Source organism: Hyperolius riggenbachi, chromosome 5 (genome assembly GCF_040937935.1).
Source record: "Hyperolius riggenbachi isolate aHypRig1 chromosome 5, aHypRig1.pri, whole genome shotgun sequence".
Lineage (NCBI taxonomy): Eukaryota > Metazoa > Chordata > Amphibia > Anura > Hyperoliidae > Hyperolius > Hyperolius riggenbachi.
Window position 1 is genome coordinate 274162423 of NC_090650.1, and position 16475 is coordinate 274178897.

A 16475-nucleotide genomic window follows, 5' to 3' on the forward strand; every position below is an offset into this window, starting at 1 on the left:
CTTATCTGGCATCAACATACTCAATGCATCCATGGATGGATATGGATTCTGTTGGGATTTTTACAGTTTTCGGGAGCTCTGACATACTATATAATAGTATGGCGTCAGAGAATAGTATGGGGGGGCATACAATGGCCATGGATCCAAGGCACTGGCATGACTCTTCCACTTCTGTTGTAGTACGTAGCTTTACTTGGTACCTCTGTTCAGTAGACATTATGACTTTATAAAAATAGTATGGTGCCCCTGTGCTAGGGGCAGATAGCTTTATAATTAAGCCATCTAATGCAAACCTATCAGTTTTCAATGTGATCACCTTGTGCTATAAACAATAATACATTACAACTGTAATATGGTGTCCCAGTGATTGAGGATAGAACAAGCTCATGGAGGAGCTGGCACCGAAGACATAGCACTGAGTTTATTTACCTCCGTACATAACACACAAGAGTACAGGCAATCTCCTGCATGCCAAGAAATGGAGGATAGCAAAACTTATTTTCATGGAAGGTTTTGCTGAAGATCTGACATAATATAAGTTTATTACATAATAAACAAAAACAGTATTGCAACTGATCTCTAAAAAGTCAATATTTGTATGTATCTTGGATATGTAAAAATTAGCCGGGAAGGGGATTAAAGAAGGCCTGAACTCAGAACTTCCTTTCTGCTCTAAAAGATAAGAAACGGCAATAACAGTTAAGAATAAAATACATTTCTTATTACAGCTTACAGAACTCCTGCAATAAATCTAAAATCTACAGTGTCTACTTCCAGGTTTCATGGAAGCAGAAAAAGGGGTCAACATCCTGGGTGTACAGATTAGCTGTGTTTTCCAAGGACTGGTGAATTCCTGTGCGGATACAGCTGACAGCTCAAATTACACTTGTGATGACTTACAGATGAGATGGAATTAAGACTGGCTCTTCTCTCTAAATCACACAGGGTGCATTTCTGTTCTCCTTGTGTCCTGCACAAGAGAGTTTAGGTCCAAGTATGTCGGTACTGATAAGGGGCAGTTGATAAATATTGCACTTGGGGACCAGGAGGGTTTATTCCAGCTTGAGGGGTTTAAAAATTGCGGCAGACTTAAGGTCTTAACATTTGTGTCATTGTGTCGCAGAAAATAGTCACATCCGAGGCAGAAGCAATAATAGGTCTATGGCGATGTCACAGTGGGTACAGACGCAATAAACAGTATGCATTTACATGGGAAGTGAGGCAAACTTGAATGGTTCAGTATCCCTAACTGTATGGCAGCACCGCACCTTTCTGGCAATCTTTTGGTTGTGGATTGATTGAAAAATCATTGCACCGGATTCAGCCTAGTGTCTAAGGAGCCTCAGTCAGGGATGTAATGAGAATGACCACCTCAGCGCTGTCTGATCTTCATGAATGCTGACTAAAAATTGACTCAGCAGCACTGGAAAGGCCTGGTGTTTCGTTAACTGTTTCACAGTATCAGAACTTGTTTTCTCTTATACAAGCATCATTTTTAGCTGCACAGAAAAAAAAAAATGCCCGGGCATTTTTCCCCTAATGCTGTGCAAAGCATGATGGGATTTCTGATGTTCTCGTTCTGCTGTTTTGGTGCAATTTTTTATTTTTTTTTACATTTTGAATTTGACATTTAAAGCCTAGCACGTGCAGCTGGGAGGGGTGATCAGGACACAGGACAGTTGGAACTGTGTCTCCTGCTCCGTCACCTCCTTTCAACCAAAAGGATGGCTGCCCCCATGACAAAGATGGCAGCCCACATGAATCACAAACATTTGCCTGTTCTTTTAAAATTGGGTGGGTAAGAGATTACCTATCTATTCTAATTAACATAACTAATGTAACTTAATGACAGTATGTTTAGGCTGAAGTTCCCCTTTAAGACTTTTCATTTCCTAAGAACTAACGCACTTTCTGTAGTGAATCACGCACCAAATATTGATAGTTAACCGTTTAGCACTAACTTGTTCCTCTAATGCATTTTTGATAGTGATGTTAGAGTGAATTCCTCAACTATACTATTTTTCAGCACCTATACATTTAAATTCACTGCTGTCATTATTACTTATCTGGGCATCACAACCATTTGCATGCCCAGATATAATTAATAGATTTTTGCTGCCAAGGAAATATTGCTGGCAGAGTGATTTTTATTAATTTTATTTGTGAGATTTGAACTTTTGAATACGAATATATATGATCCCACTCTTCGGTAATGGCATTTGAATTGTGTTTCTAAATTCTTATGATTTTTGTAGATACGCAAAGTAGTTATTTATTTTTGATTAATTACTTTTGGGATGCCATCTTCTTTGATATATATGCACACGAAAAAAAAAAAAAAAAAAAAAAAAGTACCTCCTTTTTTCTCATTTTATGAGTAATATATCTGGGTGTTAAAGTGAACCAGAGACAAAGCACACATGTATTTTCCATATATATCAGTGGGAACATTAGAGAAACACCTATCCTGCTCTGTTTCTTCACTGCTCAGCCTGCTTATTAGCAGCCCTGATAAAATCCTAAACTGAGCATTCAGTCTGGCTTTGCTCAGGAATCATTATAGGCGAGTGTCTTCTCTGATGTCTTTTCAAGCCCAAGCCTACCCCCTTCTGGCTCTGCTATATTGACTCAGCTATAATGATTCCTGAGCAAAGCCAGACTGAATGCTCAGTCGGGGACTTTATCAGGGCTGATTAGAAGCAGGATGAACATTGAAGGATGAAACAGAGAGCAGGGTAGAAGTTTTCTCTAATGTTCCCACTGATATATATGGTAAAATACATGAGGGTGCTTCGTCTCTGGTTCACTTTAAGCTTGAGTCATTTAGTAACTATTATAGTCAAAGCTATATATTGTAGTTCAGTGTTTCTCAACTTTTTCGGCCCAAGTACCCCCTACCGCAATTCAGTTCCAGCCAAGTACCCCCCCACGTGTATAGCACATACATACATACACATACATACATACATATACATACATACATACACACACATATACATATATACACATATATATATACATACATACATACACACACACACACACACACACACACGTGTGTATGTATAGAGACACACACACACACACTTATACCGCACCGTAGGTATAGGTGCCCCCAGTATAGATAGATAGCCAGGTATAGGTGCCCGCCCCTCGTATAGGTGCCCTCAGTATAGCTAGGTATAGGTGCCCTCAGTATAGCTAGGTATAGGTGCCCCCAATATAGCCAGGCATGGGTTGGTGCCCACAGTATATATAGGGGTTGGTGCCCACAGTATATATAGGCATGGGTGCCTCCCAGTACAGCCAGGCATGGGTGCCTCCCAGTACAGCCAGGCATGGGTGCCTCCCAGTACAGCCAGGCATGGGTGCCTCCCAGTACAGCCAGGCATGGGTGCCTCCCAGTACAGCCAGGCATGGGTGCCTCCCAGTACAGCCAGGCATGGGTGCCTCCCAGTACAGCCAGGCATGGGTGCCTCCCAGTACAGCCAGGCATGGGTGCCTCCCAGTACAGCCAGGCATGGGTGCCTCCCAGTACAGCCAGGCATGGGTGCCTCCCAGTACAGCCAGGCATGGGTGCCTCCCAGTACAGCCAGGCATGGGTGCCTCCCAGTACAGCCAGGCATGGGTGCCTCCCAGTACAGCCAGGCATGGGTGCCTCCCAGTACAGCCAGGCATGGGTGCCTCCCAGTACAGCCAGGCATGGGTGCCTCCCAGTATAGCCAGGCATGGGTGCCTCCCAGTATAGCCAGGCATGGGTGCCTCCCAGTATAGCCAGGCATGGGTGCCTCCCAGTATAGCCAGGCATGGGTGCCTCCCAGTATAGCCAGGTATAAGTACCCCCAGTATAGCCAGTCATGGGTGCCCTTAGTACAGCCTGGCATGGATGCCCCCAGGATAGCTAGGCATGGGTGCCTACAGTTTAGTTAGGCATGTGTGCCCAAAGTATAGCCAGGAGGGGATGCAGCGCTAAACGGGGGAGCATGCCCACACATAGCGGCAGGGAGGGGGGTCCACTCCCCCCCTCCCTCACCTTGGACTCCCCCGTCAGTGCTTCCCCCTCTGACATGTATTAATAGCAGCGGCATGCCGGAGGTCCGATCTTCTCTGAGCCTGACACTACTTCCTGATAAACAGGAAGTAGCGTCATCGCTGAGAGAGAAGGACCTCTGGCGTGGAACGCGGAAGTAAGTCCGCGTTCCTTTTACCATGCCGCCGCTGCTATTAATGCGTGTCGGAGGGGGAAGCGCTGACGGGGGAGTCCAAGGTGAGGGGGGGGGTGGACCCCCCCTCCCCGCCGCTATGTGTGGGCATGCTCCCCTGTTTTGCGCTGCATCCCCTCCTGGCTGCGTACCCCCAGCTACGAACCGCGTGTTGAGAAACACTGTTGTAGCTGATAAAAAAAAAAATTTGTTTGGGTAATACACTATCCTATTAATTTACCCAACTTTGTAACCCTTCACTGTTCAAAATCCAAGGAGGATTTACCTTTCCTGTAGACTTTGGCTCCATAAGAAAAGTCATAATCCTAGAAATTAGTTCTTGGTTTACACCAGACTTTTCCAGATCAAGGACAGCACAGATATTTTTTAGATCACTCTTTTTAAACCTAAAAATTGAGAAAGTAGAACAGTGTTAAAGATACAAATGTTACCATTATGAATAGCAGAATGAAAGTAAATGCTTACTTTTTAAGCATTTCTTCCTTCTTCTTGTACTGATCACTTCCAACTTCAAATGCAAATCCATTGAACTGACCAATATTCTTCTTTACTAGGTTGACCTAGTACAAAGAAAAAAAAAAAAGTCTAATAGCAAGAATTATATGAACTAAAGTTTGTTCACACAAAATAGCTAGTACGAAAGACCTACTTAAAGTTAACTCAAGATGAAAAACTAATGAGATAAACAACTGGATCGGTCCTCCTACATTTTATTTTAATGTATAAACATTTACAAATCAGATTTAATGTTATATAGTCTTTGTTCAATTGCAGTGTCTCAAGAGTCCTGTAGTAAAAATCACTAACTACTGACCTTTTTTTATTTTCCCCATGCACTCAGAAGCGCAGGAAAGTGTTTTATAGCTGTAATTTGTTATCAGTGAGCCTCACTGGGTCCCAACTGGAGAAAAACTGTCAGTTCCATAGCTGAATATTATCTCTTTCAAGCAGGAAACAAAAGAAAAAAAGGAGCCCAGCATAAGGGTTTGTATGCTTGCCACTGTATATACACATTTATCTCGGATACACTTTAAAGTGGATCTGAGATAATCTTTTACTCACTGCACAATTGTGTTCCTTTCATATAGTTTATACGGCATTCCTCAAGCCAAATACCTTTTCTTTTAATACTCTAATTCCCTATAAACTAAACTAGCCTCACCCACAGCTTCTCCAGTGCCTTGGCACTTTAATGTAGCAAGGGCTTATGAGAGCTCAGTCTGGGCAGGAGGTGGTGGTGTTACTAGCCAGAGATTTCAGAGGCAATGGGGAGGAGGAGAGAAGAGTCAAGTTTTCACAGGCTGAGGGCTGGAGATGCATAGCAGCTGCCTGTGTGTAATGTGACAAACAGAATATGGCCGCTGATTGCATCACAGGAAGAAATAATCATATACTGTTGAAGCTGTTTGCAGTTAGAGTTGCTGTGTAAACTATCTAAACTTTAGATAAAGGTATATAGACAAGTTACTTGTTATAGTTATTTTTCATCTCGCATCCACTTTAAGCCTGATATACTTTATTTTATGCATATAAACACACCTTTTCCCACAAGTGTTTATTGTACGTGCTATTACATGCACCCGCATACAACAGCTATAAAAACATTGGAGCAGGCATATACTATAACCTGTCCCGATTCCAGTCGCTCTCCCAGTTCTCCTTTCTGCCCCTGCATTATACCTAAAAGCCACCTGGGACCCTCTTCAGGGTCGCTGGAGTCAGGCTTTACTGTGCAGACCAGGTTGCACACGTCTGTGGCTGGGAGCGCTCTGTGCATGTCATTACATCATGCGCATGATGTCATGCGCAGAGAGAGAGAAAAAGAGAGAGAGGTCTAACAAACAAAATGTTCAGGACATATACTTACTGTGCCAAGACGATTAAAAAGCAGACGATGAAGAAGTCTCAACTGATCACATTTCTGTTTCTTCAAGAAGAAAGCAACGCGCTCTATATCATACAACTTTTGACCCTTTCCTGGAAGGCAAAACAGCTTCAGTAATATAGTGGTACAATAAGGATCATCTACATATTCTGGAAATTTGGGGGACACTCAGTGTTCTCCCTAGAGCCCTTTAAGTGGGCGGGCCGCCCGGGTAAATGCTTTTACCGCCCGGACGTTATTTATAGCCTCCTTCCACGGCTGGCTGAAGGTCTTTCATCTTCTTCACTTCTCTATTTAGTTCAGCGGGCAGCGGCTGCGTCAACACAGAGCAGACAGCTCACTGCTGTCAGTCAGAGACATGATCTCCCCCTCCTCCTCAGATTCTTCCTATCAGCAGAGTGGGAGAGGGGCGGGGAAAGCTAGGAACAGCACAGAGCAGAGGAGTCTGACCGCGGGAGCTTTGAAGGAGCTGGAGGGCGGGGCGTACACCGAGGGAGCAGAGAGGTTGTGACTCTATTCCTTCTAGTGAATACTGAGTAAGTAAGTTATCTCCCGGGCCACTGCAATGGCAGATGCTCTTCTCCTCCTTCTCGCTCTGTCAGTGCAGAAGCACAAAGCCCCTTCCTCTCCTCCCTTCCCTTGATCAGATAAGCTTTATTGTGTCTGTGGGTTCATTAAAAAATCTAAATGTTTAAAGGGATACTGTAGGGGGGTCGGGGGAAAATGAGCTGAACTTACCCGGGGCTTCTAATGGTCCCCCACAGACATCCTGTGTTGGCGCAGCCACTCACCGATGCTCCGGCCCCGCCTCCAGTTCACCTCTGGAATTTCTGACTTTAAAGTCAGAAAACCACTGCGCCTGCGTTGCCGTGTCCTCGCTCCCGCCGATGTCACCAGGAGTGTATAGCAGAAGCCCAGTATGGTCTGTGCCTGCGCAGTACGCTCCTGGTGACATCAGCGGGATCGAGGACACGGCAACGCAAGCGCAGTGGTTTTCTGACTTTAAAGTCAGAAATTCCAGAAGTGAACTGGAGGCGGGGCCGGAGCATCGGTGAGTGGCTGCGCCAACACAGGATGTCTGCGGGGGACCATTAGAAGCCCCGGGTAAGTTCAACTCATTTTCCCCCGACTCCCCTACAGTATCCCTTTAAGCACTGAGAGTTTACAACAGTTAAAATATACCCCATTTAAACACTGCCAGGGATGTGTCATGAGAAATATAACAAGCAGTTTACAGCCAGCTGCGAGAAAAGTCTGGTACATGGCATTCACTCAGTCTCCTATCTCACTACACACACCTTTGTAATCTAACACCAAATGTCTTTCCCTAGTTTAAATTAACCCCCGATTCTCCAGCTTTCAGAATCTGCACATGGATGGCTAAAAGTTCAGTTTAGCCTGCCTGGTCTCAGCTGTTATGCTTATTTCACAACAATGCAATTTTCTCTGATTGACGGTCCAATCTATTTCCGACAAGTCCGATCTGATTCCCAATCGCTTTTCTAATCACGTCTATACAAAATGAATCAGAAAAACGATCGAGAATCAGATCAGACCTGTAAGAAATAATCGATTCGACTGTCCATTCTGACAGAAAATTGCATTGTCTTTATAATGCTTAGTACACACAATCTAACTTGTATGCTCATAAATCACTGTGCTTAAAATTAGCCTAGTTTTTACTAAGTCCCTACTGGGGTTCTCACCACCTCTGGTGCTGCCTGTGTGATTCGTTAGTCAGCACTCTTCTCTGGCTCCTAGTGCATGTCCAGCAGCAGGAGTCATGCACATAGCATGCACGGTGAATGTTATCTGGTCATTGTCAGTCATGCATGTGATGATAGGGCTATGGCACCAAGGCCCCATTCACACTGGAATGCTTTTCAGGGGTTTTTTCAGCGCTTTGCTGATTATCAGTGATCAGCAAAGTACTAGGACAGTGTTACTTTATGGTAGCAATAATTCTGCAGTTGTGATTTGTTTAAAATCGCTAATGTGCTGCCTGCAGCATTGTGGGAGCGTTCACAATGTTACTCTCTTTCCCAAAAGAGATGTCCCCCTCTTCACGCAGCTTGGTGCCAACCTCTTCCGACCCAGCGTAACTCTCCCTCTGTATTACTTTACTTCCTCACCCAGTAGCAAACAGTGTGACCTTACTTACTTAGTGGGGAGAACACTGACACTGTATAGAGTGCGGAGTCTGGCAGAGGCATGGGGCTCCCCACTGGATTGCAAGAGACCAACTGGACTCCTCGTTAGCAGAAGGATCATCATTGGTTCATGGTGGGTCAATAAAAATCCTCCCTATTGCAAGCGAGAATTGGTCTGTTGCAAAAAATGGGGCGCCCCATGCCATAGAAGGTGTAATTATAAATAATGCTGTTAAAATCTGTTAATTTCAAATGCAGAACTCAATAGAAATATTTGTATTAAAGCACAACAAGGGCAGATACTCTTTGCATATGCTGTGGTAATCCGGACACCGGGGATAGCCGATATTAGTATATTGGTAAAATTACCAATATTCTACAATTGTGCAATACTATCATAGAATACCAATAATTTCTACAATCGCTATACCTAACCGTATTCTTACTGAAACATTTCCTCTCCCAATGCACAACCCTAACTACCCCCCCCCCCCCCCCCAATACCTGTGCTGCTTGAAACCCCCTCCACTGATGATATTTGGGCTGCCAAACAATTACCGGCAAGCACCCAAATTACACCGCAGTGCAACACTAAAACATTGCAGCACCCATGTTACCAGAACGCTACAGGTGCCCAAGTAATGCTTCAGCTCAGCCCCTCTAGCCCAGCCCCCCCCCCCCCCCTCCATAGTCTTCCCAGATGCTGCTGTATGGCAGTACATTTAACAGAATCCAAGGCAGCCACCTGTGCTGCTGATTCTGGCACTCTGCTTTAGTAGCTTAGCTGCTACCCAAGCACAAGTGTGACTTCAGAAAGAAGCCAACTAGTCACTAGATGGAGACACTACACAAATGTCACTGCTGGGGCTGGAGACAGAGCTGGAAGAAGGAGAGTCAGGGTTCAGAGGCATCAGCTCTTCTTGCAAGTTCTCTGCTGCACTTCCGCAGATTGGAACATTCATCTTGCTATAAGCAACACTTTACAACTGTAATATGGTGTCCCAGTGATTGAGGATAGAACCAGCCCAAGGAGGAGCTGGCACCGAAGACATAGCACTGAGATTATTTACCTCCGTACATAACACACAGGAGTACAGGCAATCTCCTGCATGCCAAGAAATGGAGGATTGCAAAAATAAGTTATGTGCTTGGGGTCTCAAAATCTAGGGAGTTAAAAGCAATTATTGGGTACCTGGAAGGGTGGCACCACAGCCAGGTCAGAAACATTACTAAAAATGTATCTAACCTCAGGTATTCTTTTACATATAAAAACTTCTCCTATGGGCCCTTTTCCACTAGCAATCGCAAATCACCAGCGATAGTGATTGTGATTTTTAATTTTGTTATGCGATTTTTAATTTGCATTGCATTATCACTCTTAAAATCACTCCAGAAAGCGATTGCGATTTGCAAATCGAATCACTATATTGGAAAATACTTTTCATGATGAATTCTATGATAAAGTAGCAACTAGGCCTGAAAGATTTTAGGAAAAGATTGAATCGCACGATTTCTCTCAGAAATTGCGATTTCGATTCAATCCACGATTTTCTTCAAATGAAGCTTTAGCAGGCTGTAAGCCTCATTCAGAATTCTACTGTGCAAAGGAGACGGGCGCTGAACTGTGATCCTGTAATTCTATTTTCTAAGCCTGATTGCTGGCCACACTATTTTTAACTGACAGGCCCAGCTAGCAATGGAGGGAGAGGGAAAACAAGTGAGAGCCCGTGTGTGGAGGCTTTGAGGTAAAATAAAAGTAAAGCTTTACTTGCCGGCTTCTTCCAGCCACTAAAGTCTACCTGAGGCAGCTCTGATGTTCCACTGTCCTGCAGAGGGAACCGAGTGAGAGCCTGTGGGCGGAGTCTGATGCCCGGCGCCCGCCCAGCTGATGACACGCTAGACAGAGGAAGAAGCCAAAAGAGCTGATGACGGAGGAGGAGAGGCGGCGCACAGCGGGAGAATAAAGTTTGCAGGCGAACCGCTGGGAATGAGAGCCGCTGAGCTGCCGCGACTTGTACACAGAGCGGCGAGGGGGAAAGTAGAGCGGGAGGGCGCGGGATATCGTAAAAAAAAAAACCCACTGATGATCACGGAATCGCCGTTTCCGTGATTTCGGTTTAAAAACGATAAATCGTTCAGGCCTAGTAGCAACCCTAGCGATTTAAAAATCACTACCGATTTTGCGATTTAGCTGTGTAGTGAAAAACGGCCCTAAGAGACAGATTCTTTTTTACATCGTAGCAAACCCCTGCTTCGGTGAAAAATATAAAATTTAAGATCTCTAAGTACCTTCAGTTACAACTGGCTCCTTCCTTACAACAGACATTTCCAAGCTCAGTCTCTCCACCTTCTTCTTCTCCCTTTTCCCCTCAACAATAAGGCTCTTTTCTGGAGGGGAAAAAAAAAATATATATAAAAAAACAATTTTAAAACGTTTTTACACACATTATTTGAGGACTAAAGTAAATTAAATTTTCATCCGAAATTAATTCCGTTTAAGTTAGAATGCACCTGTAATGCAGGAAAGCTGGGGAGTATACTCTGGTACATTGATAAGTTATGAGAACTATGGCAACATGCAGGATAGCTTATAAAACGTTTAATTTTTATAGTATGGGGTTTGTAGCTACCCCTTCACAGGAATTCCTTAAGTTGGAGGTAAAATATACAAAGGGAACAAAGCATAAATAAGGCAGTTCTAATATTTCTAATACTGAAAGCAGGAACAGATTGGTCTAGAAATTCAGTTTAGCCACAACCATTTTCACATTTCAGCACTCCTCCCATTCCTTTGGCCATAACTATCAAATCTAAATGATCTATATCTTGTTTTTTTTCACCACAAATTAGGCTTTTGGTGGGCGATATTTGTTTTAGAAAAAAAAAAAAAAAACACTTTCTCCAATTCCATTTCCTATAGTTTGAAACTACTATAGTAAGGGGTTAATAACTATAGTATTTTTAAAAGGAATTTTTCTTTGTAGCCACAAGATGGTATTTTACTTATTTCTGTGTGCTCTGCCCAGAGACTGACTTCCGAGGCCAAATGAAGAAAATGACACTATACCTTTTTATTAGCAGAATCTACGGAGAACGTCCTGCGCGCGCCCCCCGCTCCTTGATCCGCGGCACATGCGCAGCAATGTTGGAGGAAGAGGAGCTGCACGGCCCTGATGCGATTAGTAACATTGCATTATCGCTAATCTTCTGGGGGCTGCGCTCTGTGACGGGGGACATCAGAGCAGGGAGGGAAGCCTCAATAGTATCCAGAAGTTTCCCTCTAATTTTGTACCCGAGCTTTGGCTTGGGAACTTTTTAGTCATCAGGCAAATAGGAAAGCCGATTTACTTACCTTGGGCTTTCTCCTGCCCCTTGCAGCTGTCTGTTCCAGGCAGACAGCTCTGTTCGCAGCCGCCTGCCCGGGGTCCTCGCATGGTGCCTGCATGAAGCGCCGCTGTCAATCAAGCCCACATTGTCCGTGGCGTACTGCACACCTACTCCTGCACAGTATGCCACGGACTTGATTGACAGCGGCGCTGCACGCAAGGACGACCTCGAGGTCGTCCTCTACACCCTGTGGGGAACCTGGTCCGGCGGCTGCGAAAGGAGCTGTCGGCGTGGGACAGACAGCTGCAAGGGGCTGGAGAAATCCCCAAGTAAATTGGCTTTCCTATTCTTTGCCCGATGACTCCTTCAAAGGGAAACTGATGTATAAAATAAAAGTTTCACTTACCGTGGGCTTCTGCCAGCTCCCCGCAGCCGTCCTGTGTCCACAACGTTTCAAACGTTCCTCCGGTCCCCCACCGCAGCTCACTTTCAACGACCGACAAGTCGACATCCACTGCGTCCTGTGCAGGGGCAGTACAAGAAAATCTCTACTGCGCCTGCGCAAGAAGCTCCAGTCAACGGAAGCGTGAACGAGGATGTGTGCAGCCAGGGCTGCACAGGCGCAACCGACGGCAACTGAAGAAACAAAGTGAGCTGCGGCGGGGGACCGGAGGATAGTTTGAAAATGGTGTGGGCACATACTTCAGGTTTCCTTTTAATAATTATAATAATAATATACACAAACTGGAAAACAGATAATTCCCACTTGCTCAAAGCTGCACTTCAGCCGATTGACCTTGCTGTAAACAATACTTCGCAACTGTAATTTGGTGTCCCAGTGATTGAGGATAGAACCAGCCCAAGGAGGAGCTGGCACCGAAGACATAGCACTGAGTTTATTTACCTCCGTACATAACACACAGGAGTACAGGCAATCTCCTGCATGCCAAGAAATGGAGGATAGCAAAAATAACAGTTATGTGCGATCTGGAGTAGGGTGGCAGACGAATAGCGACGATCGCATTGCACACGCAGCTAGCAAAGTGCTAGCTGCGTGTAGCAAAAAAAAAAAAAAAAAAAAATTATGCATATCGGCTCAGCGGGGATTGAGCGGTGCCTTCCGGCGGCATAGCCTGTGCTCAGCACGGGCTTACCGCCAGGGAGGTTAAAGAGGAACTGTAACGGCAAAACGTCCCCTGGGGGGTGCTCACCTCGGGTGGGGGAAGCCACAGGATCCTAATGAGGCTTCCCACGCCGTCCTGAGTCCCTCTGGGGTCTCGCTGTAGCCCTCCGTACAGCCGTGACGTAATATTTACCTTCCTGGCTCCTGCGCAGGCGCTCTGACGGCTGTCGGCTCCGAAGTAGGCGGAAATACCCGATCGCCGTCGGGTCCGCTCTACTGTGCAGGCGCAAGTCTCCGGCATCTGCGCAGTAGAGCGGACCCGACGGAGATCGGGTATTTCCAAGCCGAATGCAGCCTTAGCGCCCCCGCGGGAGCCAGCAAAGGTAAATATTGAAATTACAGTCGGGCCTGTCGCCAGCTGTTCAGAGGGCTGCAGTGAGACCCCCGTGGGACGCAGGACGGCGTGGGAAGCCTCATTAGGATCCGGAGGCTTCCCCCACCCGAGGTGAGTACCCCCAGGGGATCTTTTTCAAGTTACAGAGTCTCTTTAAAGAGAAACCGTGACCAAGAATTGAACTTCATCCCAATCAGTAGCTGGCCTGATACCCCCTTTTACATGAGAAATCTATTCCTTTTCACAAACTGATCATCAGGGGGCTCTGTTGGGCTGATACTGTGGTGAAACCCCCCCCCCCCCCCCCCACAAGACACTTTTAAAATTTTAAAGTGGCGATTCTCATAAGGCGACCCTGGGGAGGGTAGGGACCTGTAATGAAGACTGGATTAGGCTCATAAAGCACCTGATAATGACAAGCAAGGTGCTGTTTGTCTGCCCTGAGGTCTGCTTTTGCAATGAGGCAATTAACTTTTTTTATGAATTTCGCCTCGTAAGTCCTTTAACTGTGGGCAAAAGACATGGCCCCCACCAGGAACAGAATTCTCATAATTTTCTATATCTATATAACATTCACTGAAATCAAAACGTGGACAGTATAATACATGTGTTATGTAACTAGATCAAGTATTTATCTACTTATGTGTTTTTTTCCCCCTGGCATAGTATGGCTGATCCTACTGCTTTAAGAACAGAAACATCAGTCTAATTGTTTCCAGTACAGGAAGAGTTAAGAAACTCCAGTTATCTCTATGCAAAAAAAGCCATTAAGCTTTACGACTTTCAAAGTCGTGGAGAGGGCTGTCTTCTGACTTATCTCAACTGTTTTCTTTTTCTCTGCCAGAGGAGAGGTCATTAGTTCACAGACTGCTCTGAAAGAATCATTTTGAATGCTGAGTGTTGTGTAATCTGCACATATTAGCGAATGCTGCAATGTTAGAAAAAAACACTATATACCTGAAAATAAAAATATGAGAATATTTTCCTTGTTGCTAATCTTCTAGTAATTATTCATAGTACACAACCAATTCATTATATCATATTTTTTTTGCTTCAGTGTCTCTTTAAAGGGAACCTAAACTGAGAAGGATGTGGATTTTTCCTTTTAAAATAATACCAGTTGCCTGACTCTCCTGCAGATCCTGTGTCTCTAATACTTTCAGCCACAGCCCCTCAACAAGCATACAGATCAGGTGCTCTGACTGAAGTCAGACTGGATTAGCTGCATGCTTGTTTCAGGTGTGTGATTCAGCCACTGCTGCAGCTAAAGAGATCAGCAGGACTGACAAGTAACTGGTATTGTTTAAAAGGAAACATCCATATCCCTCTCAGTTAAAGAGGAGCTGTTAGGTATAGGGTCTCAGAGAAAATAAACACATATATCAGTAGCTAAACATTGGCTGTACTTACATTACATATGCATTTCACTGTCCACGTTTGGATTTCACAGAATCTTTATATAGTATTTGCAGAGAATGATGCTCCTGACAGCTCATTGCAGGTTCCATGTTTGTCTGTCTCCTATGAAGTCAAATGTGTCGTCATGTCCTGCCTGCTTCCTGATGATTCCACTCACACAAAAGATCAGTAATGTAAAACACTACTGTGCAGTGAATATTAATTAGCCATGTGGCTAGGAACAATAGCGGACTCCTGCAGTGTACTCTGCCAGGAGTTTTTTCAGTGCTGTGGGCTGCTGCTTTTGTAACAGGAGCCCTGTAACTTATCACTAGCAGCCGAGGGGAGGGCCCCAGAATGCTTTGCTGTATGGTATGCGGCTCTCGGCTTCTTAAGAGCTTGGGTCTAACAGCTTTGCTGATAAGCACACATCAAAACTCAGGGCTCGTTTCCACTGTAGCGGTGCGGAATCGCCTGGATTCCACCGCTGAAGAAATCGCATGCGGCTGCGTTTCCGCATGCAGATTTACCCGCGATTTTGCATGGTAAGGAGCCATGCGAATTTAACCATGTCACTGCCTGTGTTAAATTCCATTGGCTTTCATGCGAAATCGCGGGGAAATCCGCATGACAAAGCCGCATGCGATTTCCCTATAGAATACATTAGCGGCGATTCGCCCGCATTCCTGCCGCACGCGAATCTGCACGACCCTGTCGTGCAGATTTTCCCCGCAACGAAAAACGCCGCCGCCGCACACGTGGAAACAGCCCCACCCACTAACATTAAGTATGTGAATCCGCATGCAGTGCCCGCATGCGGATTCGCTATAGTGGAAACGAGCCCTTAGAGAGATTTTTAACTTTAGTATTGCCTTTTTGGCTTCCTTCTAAACTGTTTAACACAGGAGAATAGAGGTTTAAATTAGCTTTTGCAGCCTGACAGTTACTCTTTAAGGTTCCCTTTAAGTCTGAGGGGAAAGTAGAGAAGCAATAAAGGACAACCTAGCATGTCCTGCAACTTCCTTTGCGCATACCAAATAAGAGTCAGGTAAACTGGGGAATGATCATTACAAGAAAAGTAAGAGTGATTTTAAACTTTTGGATTGCCAGCTTAGCATCCTTATTGTTTACCAGATAAAAATCAAGAATTGATTTTTGATTTAATGCCCGACAGTTACACTTTAAGGTCTGGGCACCATGGATTGAGAAAATGGGGAGGTCGGGTGTTCACTCCATTTTTTGACCACTATATCATGCTATTATTAGTCAAGACGTATTTTACTATACACTCTCTTTGTAATGGATTCCCCTTTATGCTGACTTTTTGACTGGTCCCATTGTGAAATTCCCTTATTCTCAGCAGTTCACTCCGATTCCGTATCTTTAATTTTGCTTTTTTATTTCTGTATTCTCTATATACCATGACTGTGCTTAGGTTACTTGAGCTATGTTGTGGCCTACCTAGGCCAATAGTTTGTTGAAAATTCAACAAATAAAACTAAAAATATATGCAGCTGAAAGCAAATACAGGGGAGTTAGAAGTGTTAAGTATAGTAATTTTTTATTTTAATTTTTTGGGGGCCACAAGATGGCACTATTCTGGGTTACCAGGAGGGTTTTTTTTTCTTACACTAATTTTTACTTTTATGAATGAACATGGCTCCTGATTGAAACCACATTCATTTATTCCCAGGCATTTAAACTGGCTCAGGGAACACAGATTCCCATTTATTAATCCCCAACAAGCAAGTCCTGCCGTAAACAGGCATGCGCATCCGCTAATTGATATGACGTACCGATTCATCCTAATTGAGTTAAAGAGAGTCAAACTGGACACGTAAGTACGTACAGTTTGAGTTAAGTAGTTAAACCGACATGGATTATTGGACACATATTACGATGCTTCCAATCCTTACTCGATTTTGTCTTTTAAATTAACCACATAACGACCGCCCCCAGCCGATGGGCGGCGGCA

General features: G+C 44.7%; 1 protein-coding gene and 3 non-coding genes across 5 annotated transcripts in view; all 4 read right to left on the reverse strand.

Annotated features, from left to right (window-relative positions):
* DEK (DEK proto-oncogene) overlaps positions 1–16475 on the reverse strand; it is a 57686-nt gene that overhangs the window by 25893 nt on the left and 15318 nt on the right. For both annotated transcript variants that reach the window (XM_068236960.1, XM_068236961.1), the window contains exons 3-6: positions 10548–10646; positions 6091–6200; positions 4689–4783; positions 4489–4609 (exon numbers count right to left, since the gene is read on the reverse strand). In XM_068236960.1, coding sequence (XP_068093061.1) covers positions 4489–4609; positions 4689–4783; positions 6091–6200; positions 10548–10646 — 425 coding nt within the window. The remainder of the gene's footprint in view (positions 1–4488; positions 4610–4688; positions 4784–6090; positions 6201–10547; positions 10647–16475) is intronic.
* Positions 354–485, reverse strand: LOC137520071 (small nucleolar RNA SNORA57). Its single transcript, XR_011021416.1, has one exon. It is a non-coding gene; the product is annotated as a small nucleolar RNA SNORA57 (small nucleolar RNA).
* LOC137520068 (small nucleolar RNA SNORA57) lies at positions 9253–9384 on the reverse strand. The gene has a single exon (XR_011021414.1). It is a non-coding gene; the product is annotated as a small nucleolar RNA SNORA57 (small nucleolar RNA).
* LOC137520066 (small nucleolar RNA SNORA57) lies at positions 12414–12545 on the reverse strand. The gene has a single exon (XR_011021412.1). It is a non-coding gene; the product is annotated as a small nucleolar RNA SNORA57 (small nucleolar RNA).